The sequence below is a fragment of the Apis mellifera genome, linkage group LG15 (assembly GCF_003254395.2).
Source record: "Apis mellifera strain DH4 linkage group LG15, Amel_HAv3.1, whole genome shotgun sequence".
Taxonomy (NCBI): domain Eukaryota; kingdom Metazoa; phylum Arthropoda; class Insecta; order Hymenoptera; family Apidae; genus Apis; species Apis mellifera.
This window is the reverse complement of record NC_037652.1, coordinates 5,837,501-5,850,974: the sequence shown is the minus strand read 5'-3', so window position 1 is coordinate 5,850,974 and position 13,474 is coordinate 5,837,501. Positions and strand designations below refer to the sequence as shown.

Here is a 13,474-nt window from a genome sequence, read left to right as displayed (position 1 = left end):
ATATAAAGTGCATTGCTCTTTTTCTATATGATGGCAGCACTATCCCAGTATTACTTCAAGGGTTAATTTGTGTTGCACGACACGTATTTTACCCATGAACTGCGTAAATCGTGTTTTCTATCACAAATTGTCCGAAACCACATCATTAAAAGGTATATCTATATTTTACATTTATGGAAATATTATTTTTTCTTATAATAATAATAGACGCACGATATAATTATAAGTAAAGATTAATAAATATCGCTTTGTCGATACTAAAAGTAGACAGTTAAAAATGGTCGCCTTGTAACAGATCTGTCAAGTGATATTTTACCGTATCCAATTGCTACGATGCAATAAATACTATAATTCCAAATTTTTAGTTGTCAATGTGTTTGACGATAAATTTGAAGTAAATGCAAATACTAAGTAATTTATACGAAAAAAATGTAATTTCATAGTTAATGCTACCATATGTGTAAACGGAGCTATTGTATATTTATTTCGTTTATACAATTCGTTCGTGTAAGAGAGTTCAAGGTTCTTTTATATATATATATATATATATATATATATACATATACATATACATATATATATATATCTTATAATTTTGAAATATTATATATATTTTATTGAAATAAAAATCATTCTTTTATTAAAAAAAATATAAATATAATTTTTTGAAATTAAAAATGAATGTGTAATAATAATTCATAAAAAAAACTAGATATACAAATGTGATTATATAAAATATTTGTATTAAAAATTTTAAAATGAATTTGTTCATAGGTTCATTGTGTTGTTAAATACATATTTGTAATGAAAATGAAGATTCCAAATAATCGTTCTGGGAACGATTATGGAAATGAAACAGGAATTATCTCTTACATGGATAATAATTTTGATTCTGAAATCGATGTACAAGGAACAGAAGAAAGTGATTTTTCTGAGTACCTTTGGATGGAAAATGAGGAAGAATTTGATAAAGAGGTTTTGTAACTATAAGTTTTGTGTTATTTGTAAAATTTTCTTTTTATATAAAATTTTAATAATATCAATAATTAAAAATCATAGGTGATTCAACAATTAATGGAAGAAGAATTAACAGAAGAATGTTTAAAAGCAATGTGGGAAGATGAAAGACATGAACGAAATACAAATTCTATTGCTTGGTCTACTGCTACAAGCATGCCTGAGAATAATAGTGCTGAACTTTGCCAGCAACTTAGTAATCTAAAAATGCATGATGATCTTGCTAAGCAGGTATAATTTAATATTTAAATTTAATTACTATAGCATATAAAAAATATATATTGAATATTGAATATTTATAAATATAATAATACTGAACTTCAAATAGATAACTTGTGTAATTTTTAGAGTACATTGAATCCAAATGCAGCTGAATTTGTTCCAGCATTCAAATCAGCAGTAACATCTGTAAGTACACCACCAGAAGTTACTGCAGAATCATCATAGAAGCCATACTTTCATTTGCTTAACTGAATAAAACATAGGCTATACATATGGCTAATGTTTACCTCTCTCAGTAACACAGTTGTATTAACTGAATTATGTTAAAAGTTAAATAACTGTCCCTACACGTACAAAAGTATAATGATTATCAAAGCAGATAATACATAATGCTATTATATGATATTTATGACTAATGAAGTCAGTTGCATAACCATAAATTGAAAAAAATATATTCAAATTTTTATAGTCGTGAGATATTGCATAATATTATAAACATTTAATTTTACATATATATTTTTCCGTGATATAATGGACAATGACATATAAATCACTTGTTATAGAAATTTGCAATTTATATTCTTAATTTAATCAAAAAAAAATATTTTCAAAAGTAAATATCTTATATAATTTATTCTAAATTGAGATAACAAGCATACGTAATATATATATGAATTTTTATGAGTTGCATTGTATACATATCTGTCAATGAATTTTTGCATACAAATGAACATACCCTTTTTTTTTTAATTCTTTCTAAATGCTTCTTTTTTCAGATCTGAAAGTTTTTATATACTGTAGTATGCGTTTCTAAATGAAACACTTTTCTAAGAGTTCCTTTTGTAACACTTATTTTGTACTGGTATACATCTTCTATATCATTGTGACATGAATTAATATTAAATACTGAAGTCGTTAAGACTGATGTAAGTAAAATATATTGCACCCAATGCATATTTCATTTATAAAACAATACTTAACGCATCTAATTATACAAGAGAACAATTTTAATTTTTATTTTTATTATCAATTTTTTATTTAAAAAATTCTGGTCGTGTTATAATTCTGGTCCTCTATCAGCATATGTCTTGAAAGACTTGAAGATCTCAAGGGAAAGTCTTACACAGGCTGTGAAGGACATTTTTTCTGACTCTATTTTGTACATTGAGAGCCAATGTACTACTTATTTACTTTAATTAAGTAATAAAATTATTATAAAATGATATTTTAAAACTGATTAGAGTATGTATATGAAATGTAATATTATTAAAAAATATAAGTGGTGAATGTATTTTACATTATTAATCAAAATTGAAATAATAAAAGTATTAACATTTTCTCATTATCTTGATATATTATAAAATTTTGTTAACGAAATTTAAAGTTTTTAGTAATGAAATTTTTAAGAAATAAAATTATATTTTAATAATCATTAATCATACATATTCGCCACTTATACTCTTTGAATAAACATATTTATGTACAAATTCTATTAACATTCTCTGCATTGTGATAGATACATACATGATTTTATAAAACCGCATGAATTAAATTTATATTACTTTAGCTACAATATACTTTAGTATGAATGCAATAACTGTGATTATGAAGCAAATTAAATAGATTTATCATAGAATTATTCACAGTTAAAAAAATCTTATAATTTCTCTATGCTTCTTATTTTGCTTTCAAATTTTGTTCACATATCTCTTCTATTTGTGACTCTTCATAAAAAAAATAAAAAATTTTAAAAATTATAAAAAAAAAAGAGTAACATATTTAGTGTAAAATATAATTACACATATTTATAGATTTATTTGGAAGATTCAAATTGAGTGGTGCATTAATCATATAAAACAATAACAATAAATTTAAATAATTTCTTTTATGTTTTAAATTTATCTTAATATGAAAAAAAAGAGACTGTTTTTTTAGATTTAAGATAGTTTCTTTAACAAGATTTGATATATTTAATTATTCTTTATCATTTTTTAAAAATAATTTCGATAAAATATATCAATTGAAAGCATCTATTTAGTTTATATAATTTTACTTTTTGCAATAAAATCTTTAAGAAATGTAAGTATGAAGTATATCAATAATCGTATAAATATATATCTTGTAGTCATCAAATCAGTGTCAATTTAAATGACATGCAATATTTATATCATATTATTAATATTTTTAGTAGCATGTCACATATATCAATAAAAAGCTGTATTTTAGCAGTAGAAAAATATAAAAAAATCATCTGGTTACAATGTAACCATTATTCAATGTACCATTGCATAATATTTTGAGTTTTCCAAAATTTAAATGTCTCAAATTTAAATAATATCAGAAAATAAATATCACATTTTTTATGAATTATTTCAATAAGTATAATTCAATAGTACCTGTTTTTTTTGGCATGTAATGATAATTACTATTATTATTAGTAATAAGATAATTAAGTTTTAACATATAAACAATTATAATTGTTTCATATATTATGTACAATCAAAAAATAATACTTTAAGAAATATAAAAAAAATTCATTATTGCAATAATATAATTTAAATAATTTAAATGATCAACAAGCACAAATACTATTTTATTTTTATTCAATAAATGATATTTGATTGTGCAATATATATTTTTTCAGCTTCATATTGAGACAGAAAAAAGAAAAATTCAAAAAATTTTTAATGCAAAAAATGCAGGTAAATAACTTTTTCCTGTAATAATAAACTTTTTTCTTTACAAATACTATATACATTAGAAAATAACGTATAGTGAATTAGGATAAAGATAATTATATTGTTTAAGCGAGTGTGAATTATAATTATATCATTGCCATTAATCATTTGCATTTGCAATTTCCTGTATTGTATTATTTTTTCTGTAATATTTAGTATATAAATGAATCATATAAAATACAAATCTATGTATTTGAGATTCTCTTTCTTTTTTTCCCTTTCTTTTATAACAATTATATTTTTTTATATAGGATAATAATTTATTTTTAAATGTAGTACATAAAAAATTCATAATAATAAAAAGATATTTGTTAAAAGCATCACCTTGTATTTGGCAGCATATCAGTAACTACAATTAAATCTTACAATTATTTTTATTTAAATTAGTATCAGTTTTACAATAGTAAAAAATTGATACCAATGCATATCTTATTAAAAGCTATGAAATTGTTTTATCTGCAAATGCTTTAATATATTTAAATATAACATTTACTACAATAACTACACTAATATAAATGAAACAGTACATATAATGTGAAGCAGAATTATATATTATTATTATCTACTTGCCACATATATAACATATTATTTTCGTAGTTAATTAATAATTATCATGTAATTACAACTATAAAATAAATTAATAAAATTTTTATATATTTTTTAAATAATCTTTTCAAATGTTATTTTAAATATATGTCAACTTTAAATAGTAATATTGAATAAATTTTAATATAAAGAATATTTATTTCAATAAAAAAATTTATGAATTAATTATCAAAAAGCTTTATAAAAATGTTTTTAATATAATACTTCATCCATTGTACGAAGTATGAAATTGGTATCAGTTTTTTTACAATTATTTTTTACATGCTACAACTAATACAAAATCATCATAAAGAAGAATTTTTTTAAAATATGTAGTTATATTTACTTATATACAATCATTAAATACTTTGATGTGCAGTCTCTTTATTCCAATGCAATACTGTCTTATTTATTTTATTTTTTTGCAAATTTTTATTAATATAAAATAACAAATTATTTTTTCATTAAATTATAAATAAAATATTAAATAAAACATACAATTTTGAAATTCTATGGAAATATAAAATATTAAAAATATATATGCAAAGCAAATGTATAAAGCAAAAATAATAAAAATTAAAATTTTACATAAAATATAACTTGTTATTAAATGTATTTATACAAATACAAATTCATATTGTATTTTACATTTGAAATTATTAATATAGTTATCAGTAGAAGAATGTTAATATTAATATTTGTATTTTAATTGATTTTTTTTATAAAAGCATAACAAAGTATTTATCAATATTATTGTCAAAAAATTCATTACAATAAAAAACTGATTTTCATGCAATATTTTAGCAAAAATTCAAGGCCTTTAATTATTATTAATATTACTTTAAAATAATAGCCTTATACATATTTGTATTACAGACATTATTGCTAGATATGTATAAGAATGTGTGCTGATAAAATCATTAATTATAATAATCTAATAATCTGTAATAATAAAAAATACAAATAATTATCAATTTCAATTCAATATAGTCTTTAATATTATAATAACAAAAAATGAGGCTTCTAGTATAATAAGCTGACTCTTATATACATAACATGTATATGCCGCTTACTTAAATAGTTTTTATGCTACTTAATAAAAATTTATTAAAAAACATTAATGTGAATAATTTAAATTTTATTTTTTTATAAATAATAATAAGAAAACTGGAATTTCTCTATTTAATTCATATAATAAAACTTCTATTATACAATTAAGTATTATAGAAGTATTCAATTTCATTTGCAAAGTATATATTTAATTATTATTAATTATTATTGATATTTATGAATAGTATAAAATTGTAAACACAATATAAATAAATTATCATTTACTTAAATATATTTTATAATAATTGAAATGATATAATATATAATCATAAATTATCAAATAATCAATTATCTTATTAGATTGTATATCACTCTTATATTCTATAAAAAATTGTTGATACTTTATTAATTGAAATCTAAAATTTAGATATATCTTAAAAAAGAGGTAAATCTTGAGATCTAATTAAATATTTATTAGAAATTGACACGATCATATATTGTATTTTTTTTTTTCAAACATTTATCAATTCATAATTATAAACAATATTACTTTTTTTATACAAGATATTTTATTTTCATATTTCTGTTATCTATCTTTCTTTTCAATTCTCACAATCACACACATAAAATTAATTTTTTTTTTATTTGTTCTGTTTTACTTGTTATTACTAAATATTATAAATAATAATTATATTAATAATATTTAAAATATATATTAATATTTATTACAATATAAAATTTTATTATTTTGATAATTTTATAAAGACATAAAAAAAAAAAAATAATAATTCTTCTCTCTTATATTTTATAGCAATATAAATTTTATGTTTAAATATTCAATAGAAAATAAAATATCTTGCTCATGTGATTTTTTAAAGGTGATGCTGTATTAAATTTCATTTTTATTAAATTACTTACATGTAAAATTTTAAACGCTTTCTGTAGGACTCTGAAATTCAGATAATGCGTGTATCGGATTTTGCACTTTTTTCTGTGAACCTTTACGTACTTTTGCTCTAACTTCTTCTGGTCTTTCAGGACGTACCAATGGTTTCTTTTCTGGCGCTTTCATTTTCCATACAACAATTGGTGACTGTATATTAAAAATAAATTAATGAAAAATTTATGATGCAGATTATAATTTCTTAAATATTATTAAATTATTAATATAACTATAAATATATTTTTATTATATAAATACTTACATACTATAAAATCCAATTGTTAGTATAAAAAAAATTTAATATTAATTATTATATATAAATTATGAATTTAAATAATTTATTTATAAAATATAAAATATAAAATTAGGATAAATAATATTAACGAAAAAACTTACAGTTACTGTAGATTGTCGAGGATATTTGGTTGATGCAACATATGAAGCTTTAACAGTAAGTACAACTGCATTCATTAAATTTTTAGCAGCCTGAATAAGAGAAGTTGCACTGTCAAGTCCAGATACAATTAATTCTCCACTAATATTTTGTACATCTGCTTTAACTTTACTTGTGATATTCATTTGATGACAATATAATGCTATACGTTGTAGATAAGCCAAAAGATCTTTTTTAGTAGAACTTTCTGGACATTGATCTGCTATTTGTCTTGTTAATTTATCTAATTTAGTTCCAGCTTCAGAAATTTTTTTTGCTGCATTAATGACATCCATAGTAGTCTTTAAAGGTCCGCGACCTCTAGTGAAATCTGTCATTTCCATCATAATCATACACATATGTTTTGCAAGTACAATAATATCATTTCCTGCATCATCCCATTTAGCAACTTCTTTATCAAACTTTAGTTTCTCACTTTTAAAGTATTCTACTTGTTGTAAGATTTTTTGTTTATCTTCTTCTGGCATTTTACGCATAGCTTCACGAGCTGTAGTAATACCACTTATTTCTGGATATTCATCAACACCATGTTCACCAGTTTGCGCACTCGATTTACTACGAGTTTCTAATGTATAATGTTCATCAAGTTCAACATCTTCTGGATCTAAATCTTCATCCGCCTAAAATATAACAGATATAAATAAAAAAATATATCTAGAAAAAATATAATAACTTTTAATGCATTTTCTTACTCTGTTCATCAATACAGCACGCCTAATTTCACGAACACCGTCGTAAACTAATCTTGAAGCATCTATAAAATCATTTTCATCCACATCTTTAGCTGGATTACTACCCAATGCATCTACTGCCACTTCTACTCTCTGCGCAAATTTCGGCATCACTTGTTCTCTTAGAACTTTCACAGCTTCTAAAACTCGTTTTGTATAGATACAAGGCTCATAATTATCCATTTCTGCTTGAACAACATTACACACTCTGGCAGATCGTCCACGAATCGCACCCGCGGTTCTATCTAAAGTATCAGCATCACATTCTTGTAATGCCAATACACATTTATTTACGTCTTCTAAGATATGATTCTCAGATACAGCTAAGAAATCATCAATAGTGGTAATATCATCAACAGCTTCAGTTAATACTCTTACTTGATTTTCCCATGCTTGTCGGAATACTTCCATATTATCTAAAGCTACTTTAGATCGATTACGAGCTGCAAGCACACGTGCTGCATTGATTACTTGTGGACATAAATTTCCAATTTGTGCTGCCGCATAACGGACCATTTTTACCCCATCTTCGTTTCCTGACATACTACATACTAAATTGGCAACCTAAATAAATAGTTAGTACTAGATTATTATTAATTATAATAAAATTAATATTGCAATATAGTTCAATAATATACCTCAACTAATTTATTAGCATGTTCTGTAAAAACTAATGCATATTCTTCTACTTCCTTATCACGACCATTTCTTGCAGCTTCAATGAGAACCAATAAAGGTACACTTGTTTCTAAAAAACTATCAGACACATGATCTACTACAGCTTTTCGTAATTGTCTACGAAGATCCCGAGTTTTTCTACACATATGATCAATTGCTCTTTCTAAGCCTTCTGATTGTTCTTTGACACCCATCTATTAAAATATATATACCATTAATAAAATCAAAATATAATTAAAATATAAATAAATAAATATCTTATGAGCATTCAAATAAAATCTAAGCTATTTTTTACTAAGAGCATTGGAGTGCAAAATAAAATCTTCTTTTTATTAATGCTTAAAAAAAAAATTAATTAAAAAAATTTTAATTTTTATTATTTAAAAAATACTCTACTTTTTTAAATATTTAATATACATTTTATAAACTAACATATTAATTATAACATAAGATAACTACTTATTTTAATGAGTAAAATTTTTTTTTAAATTATTTATATGAATAAATATAAATAATATAACATAATATGATAAATATATGAAAAAAAGAATGATTATAAGAAATATTTTACAAAATTTATAATCAATTTAAAATAAATTTTATGTTTATTTCTTTTTAAATTAAGTTTAGAATATGTATATTTTTTATTTATCTATACTATTAATTTTTAATTTCTGTATATTTCTAATTATATTATATTATATTTAATAATATTTTTGTAATATTTTGTAATATTTTTTATATCATATATATCTATATAGTATATGCAGTTGTGCAATTTAAAGAATAATTGTAAAATCATAGATGTCAAATTATAATAATTATTTGATTAGTGCTTGTCATTAAATAACATATAAATCATGTGTAAAATCAATATCTTTATATATTTACCCGTTTCCCACCCCGAGCAAGCTGTAACTGTAGTCATCAAAAATAAAAACAAATGAGTAAAATGAACATGCCAAGAATAAATCAATCATTATGTTAAATAATAATATAATTATTTATGTGTTCTAAATATATAGTTTGTGGACATATATATTTTTAAATGCATATACTTATATCATACAGTAACATAATATACATTTAAAAATGCTATAAATGTATTAAAAATTAGTATGAAATATAAATCAAAATAAATTATAAAAAATAAATATAATTTAGATTTCTGTTATGTAATTATTAATGCAATTATTGAAACTTATTTAAATAAATTTTGTTATATGTATAAATAAATTATACAGCAAGTATTTAAATAAAAAAAACAAAAAAATTCATAAAATACTTACATTATTCATATATTCACTTAATAAATCTTGAAGTGCTTGCCTAACTGCATTACATTCTGCAACAATACGTTCTCTACGTTCATCTCGAGTGCATGAAGAATCTGCCATTAATGCAGCACCACTGATGATACTTTCCAATCTTTCCTCAAGACTAGGTCTTGTACGTACTTCATTGTATGCAAGTGGAGACATTACCATTCTTTCATCAAAATCATCTAATGCAGCAGCTAATTCTCCAGGTCCTTCATAAGGATGTTGAGTATCAATTGGAGTTTTTCCTTGTGCTACATCATTAATGGTATTTACAGCTTCACAGACTTGTTTCAAAACATAATCACGATTTGCTTTTGCTGCAGCTAATTCAGGATGTCGAACATAAACTTTGGAGGCTGTTAGAAGCATAGTAGAGTGTTTTTTAAGAACAGCTCTTGCTGCAGCCAAATCATCTCTTAATTGAGGATCTTTTAATTCTTGTTGACGTTTTGCAGCTTGATTCATAAGTTCTGATGCATTTCTTCCAAATTGTTTTATATTTTCTAATAACTCTCCCTGTGAGGATGCATTCTTTAATTTTTTTAAATCATCTTCTACTACATGCAATGACTTCAACAACAAATGCACATCAACCATATCTGCTAAAATAAGCAAACGTGTTACTGCAGATAATAAGTTTCTTGCAGCACGAACCATATTGCCTCTTTTTAAAGAAGAACAAGGATCTTCTGAAAATTCTCTGAAATTAATTAATAGTAATAATATTAATGTTTATATACATAAACATTCCTTATATATTAGAAATTCTTTAAATAAAACAAACCTAGCAGCAATGCTCATTGCAGCACCTGTTTTTCTTACTTCTTCAACAGCACTTAACATTTCTGCAGTAATGTCAGGATTTTCATATGCTATTTGTTCACCTTTTTCGATAAAATTATTGGTTGCTTTTTCGACAGTTCCAACTAAAGCACTAGCTCTTTTTGATTTTCCTTTCTTTTTTTTACTAGGACCCTTTGTATTTACAAGTGTAGTGACTTGTAAAACTAAGGGTTCCAATGTTTTTTCTACAGACATAGTACGGATCTCTAAATTTTTAGGATCCCATTTTAAAGTTATTGGGCCAAAGTGATCTGACATTTTTATTATTTCAAATAAATCAATTCTAAAAATAAAAATAATATAAAAATATTATTATATTTATTTATTTCAGTATAATAAAAAATTACCTGTTCATTTAAATAGTATGGTACAGATAATTTAATATATTAATATAAATTAAATAGAAAAATTTAAATATAATAATTTATTTTTCCTACCAATTACTTTTTTATTTTTATATTTATAAAATTTATTAAAATCATATATTACGTATAACTTTTGAATCAAAGATTTTTTAAATTTGAAATTAGTATTTTTTATTTTACTCATCAATTATAATATAATTAAAAATATAGAAATCAACAAATTTACAAATTTTTGATGCTTTAAGATAAAATTTAACCAAATATAATATAATAATAACAAAATAAATATATAATAACTTTCGTATTATAAATTTTATATATAAATGTCATGTTTTTCACTTACCTATTATAAAAAAAGGAAAGAATAAATGATATAACGTTGATAACAAGATATGAGAATGTTTGAAAAAGTCAGGGTGCGTCAGAATGATCAGTCTGATCACAAAAAAACGTTCACATTGGCATACGGAAAATATCAAAGCCTACTTTAGATACAAGCTATAGTGAACAACGTGGCAACAGCGCTTTTGCAAACAGAGACATAATGAAAATGATATGGTAGATAAATTATAATTAATATTTTTGTAAAAAAATTAATCAAATATTCATATAATTTTTATTAATCATATATAAATATTATAATTATAATATATGTATAAATAGAAATAATATATAAATTTTCAAAATAATAAAATGACATTTAAATTTTTAGAAAATGTGTGATATATATCTAAAATATTTTTATTTAAATATAAAAATATTATGTAAAAACAAATTTAAATCATTTTTGAGCAAAACTGCAAATTTTTAAATTGAATAAAAAAATATAAACTTATAAAAAAAATAGAACTTTTAAAATTAAATGAAAGAGGTTATGTAAACATGTAAGTAATAAAAATAAGTAACAAAAATAATTGACAAAAAAAATTACTACAAAAATAACATTTTATATATATATATATATACAAACATATATATATATAAATACAAACATATACATATATATTGTTATTTAAAATATTTATTCATTATTTTAGAATATTATGATATTATATTAGTATTTTAATTTTTAATAATTATATTAGTTATATGTTAAAATTTTGTAATTCTTCATATTTTAAAAATAAAAATAGAAATTTAATTAATAAAATATTATAATTTTCTTTATAACATTTTCTCAATCTCAATTTATTTTCAAAGATATAATAAAGATTTATATTATATTACTATATTATTATAATATTATAAAATCTTATGTAAAAAATCATATGTAGTAATTATTATAATTATTTTTCATTATAATTATTTATATAAAATAAATACTTCAAAATTTTGATAGACTTTATTAAGCTTATTGTATATAAAAATAAAAAAAAGATATCAAATGATATTTTACTATGTTATTATTTAATATTTCTTACTATAATTTAAATTATATAAATTATATATTTAATAAAATCATGGGAGATTATAATGACAAAATTGTCAAGTCTACATACTAAGAAATTAAAAATCTTAACACTGTTGCCAGATTTATATGATTTTTATCTAAATTAGCTTATAAAAATCTCGTATAAAAGAATAATTTCTTACCTTCATGAAAAATCGACAATTTCAAAATGTTAATAAAATGCGCATAAAACAATTTTTTGTTTTAAAAATCGATCACATTGAAAATCAAATTTTAATTAACATTTGAACTAATATCTTAATCCTGTATCATTCATAATTTGTCATCTAATCTTCATTCATGACGTCATCATTTTCTCTTCTTAGAAAATAATGATAATACAAGTTTACGCCCAAAGTTAAAATGATGATTTATGTAGAATGATATATATAACTTGTATAAAAATGCAATAATTAATCAAAAAATGTTTATTTCAAAATTCCAAAATATTATATATTGTTAAATTATTTCATTTTTAATAAATGCATTCATCCTTATTGCATTTATTGTGTATTTATTATAAATATTTATTGTTTTTATAAATATTATACTCATGAAACAATATTTTTGAATCTTACTTCAGTTTGAAATGTGCATTAAATCGTGAATCGTAAAAATTGTGATAATTTCAAATACTATAATAAAATGAATTCAGAAATTATCGTTTTAAATGATTCAAATGAATCTGATATATCTGTTGAATCGAATGATAAATTAAAAAATATTAAAAAGAAAAATAAAAAGAAATGTTCATTCGATGACTATGATTCAAGTGATTTTGAATTTCCCGAAATACAATTCTATCATCTCATTACTGAAAATAATGAAGATGAATCACAAAATATTTATAATAAACATTCACTTATTTCTAATATTCATGCATCATCATATCAAACCAATGATAAATATACCGTTAATAAAGATTTAAAACAACATAATATGATTAGAAAATCTTTATATAGTGATAACAATACATTTAATTCTGCTAAAAATTCAAATGAAAAAAATAAAAACATTACAAAACAAAAAAAAGAAGAAAAAATTCAACAAATGATGAAAGAAAAAGCGTTAAAAGC

The 13,474-nt window shown here is 21.6% G+C and overlaps 3 protein-coding genes across 7 annotated transcripts in view; 2 read left to right on the top strand and 1 right to left on the bottom strand.

Annotated features, from left to right (window-relative positions):
* The first annotated feature begins 14 nt into the window (after nt 1-14).
* Nucleotides 15-4,174, top strand: LOC552849 (polyadenylate-binding protein-interacting protein 2). 2 transcript variants are annotated; one of them, XM_625225.6, is made up of 5 exons: nt 15-152; nt 775-975; nt 1,060-1,248; nt 1,366-1,425; nt 3,884-4,174. In XM_625225.6, exons 2-5 carry the CDS (start codon nt 805-807, stop codon nt 3,947-3,949), a joined length of 486 nt encoding a protein of 161 aa, XP_625228.3. In that variant the 5' UTR covers nt 15-152; nt 775-804; the 3' UTR covers nt 3,950-4,174. The 2 variants fall into 2 exon arrangements, with proteins under 2 accessions (XP_625228.3, XP_006563451.1); XM_006563388.3 differs by lacking the exon at nt 3,884-4,174 and adding an exon at nt 2,016-2,833.
* Nucleotides 4,175-5,360: 1,186 nt separating this feature from the next.
* On the bottom strand, nt 5,361-11,460 carry LOC552850 (catenin alpha). Of its 4 annotated transcripts, XM_006563384.3 has the most exons (10): nt 11,292-11,460; nt 10,525-10,866; nt 9,708-10,440; nt 9,310-9,336; nt 8,379-8,612; nt 7,702-8,304; nt 6,952-7,629; nt 6,818-6,820; nt 6,531-6,705; nt 5,361-5,504 (listed from the first exon to the last, which is right to left on the bottom strand). In XM_006563384.3, the coding sequence occupies exons 2-9, from the start codon at nt 10,839-10,841 to the stop codon at nt 6,541-6,543; spliced, it is 2,760 nt and encodes a 919-aa protein (XP_006563447.1). In that variant the 5' UTR covers nt 10,842-10,866; nt 11,292-11,460; the 3' UTR covers nt 5,361-5,504; nt 6,531-6,540. The 4 variants fall into 4 exon arrangements, with proteins under 4 accessions (XP_006563447.1, XP_006563449.1, XP_006563448.1 ...); XM_006563386.3 differs by lacking the exons at nt 5,361-5,504; nt 9,310-9,336 and having other exon boundaries at nt 6,497-6,705; nt 11,292-11,458; XM_006563385.3 differs by lacking the exons at nt 5,361-5,504; nt 6,818-6,820 and having other exon boundaries at nt 6,497-6,705; nt 11,292-11,455.
* Nucleotides 11,461-12,574: 1,114 nt separating this feature from the next.
* LOC552851 (crossover junction endonuclease EME1) overlaps nt 12,575-13,474 on the top strand; it is a 2,161-nt gene continuing 1,261 nt past the window's right edge. Inside the window, exon 1 of the mRNA XM_625227.6 lies at nt 12,575-13,474. This exon is cut by the window's right edge and continues 835 nt beyond it. Within this exon, the coding sequence (XP_625230.3) occupies nt 13,044-13,474 (431 nt within the window). The 5' untranslated portion in view covers nt 12,575-13,043.

Bases quoted from the DNA above. Each gene is read 5' to 3' on its own strand.
- LOC552850 (XM_006563384.3), bottom strand. From the start codon at position 10,841: ATGTCAGATCACTTTGGCCCAATAACTTTAAAATGGGATCCTAAAAAT. The intron at 8,305-8,378 runs GTATATTATTGA...CTATTTATTTAG, and splicing joins ATGCTAATAAATTAGTTGAG to GTTGCCAATTTAGTATGTAG. The intron at 7,630-7,701 runs GTAAGAAAATGC...GTTATATTTTAG, and splicing joins GTGCTGTATTGATGAACAGA to GCGGATGAAGATTTAGATCC.
- LOC552849 (XM_625225.6), top strand. From the start codon at position 805: ATGAAAATGAAGATTCCAAATAATCGTTCTGGGAACGATTATGGAAAT. The intron at 976-1,059 runs GTTTTGTAACTA...TAAAAATCATAG, and splicing joins AGGAAGAATTTGATAAAGAG to GTGATTCAACAATTAATGGA. The intron at 1,249-1,365 runs GTATAATTTAAT...TGTAATTTTTAG, and splicing joins ATGATGATCTTGCTAAGCAG to AGTACATTGAATCCAAATGC.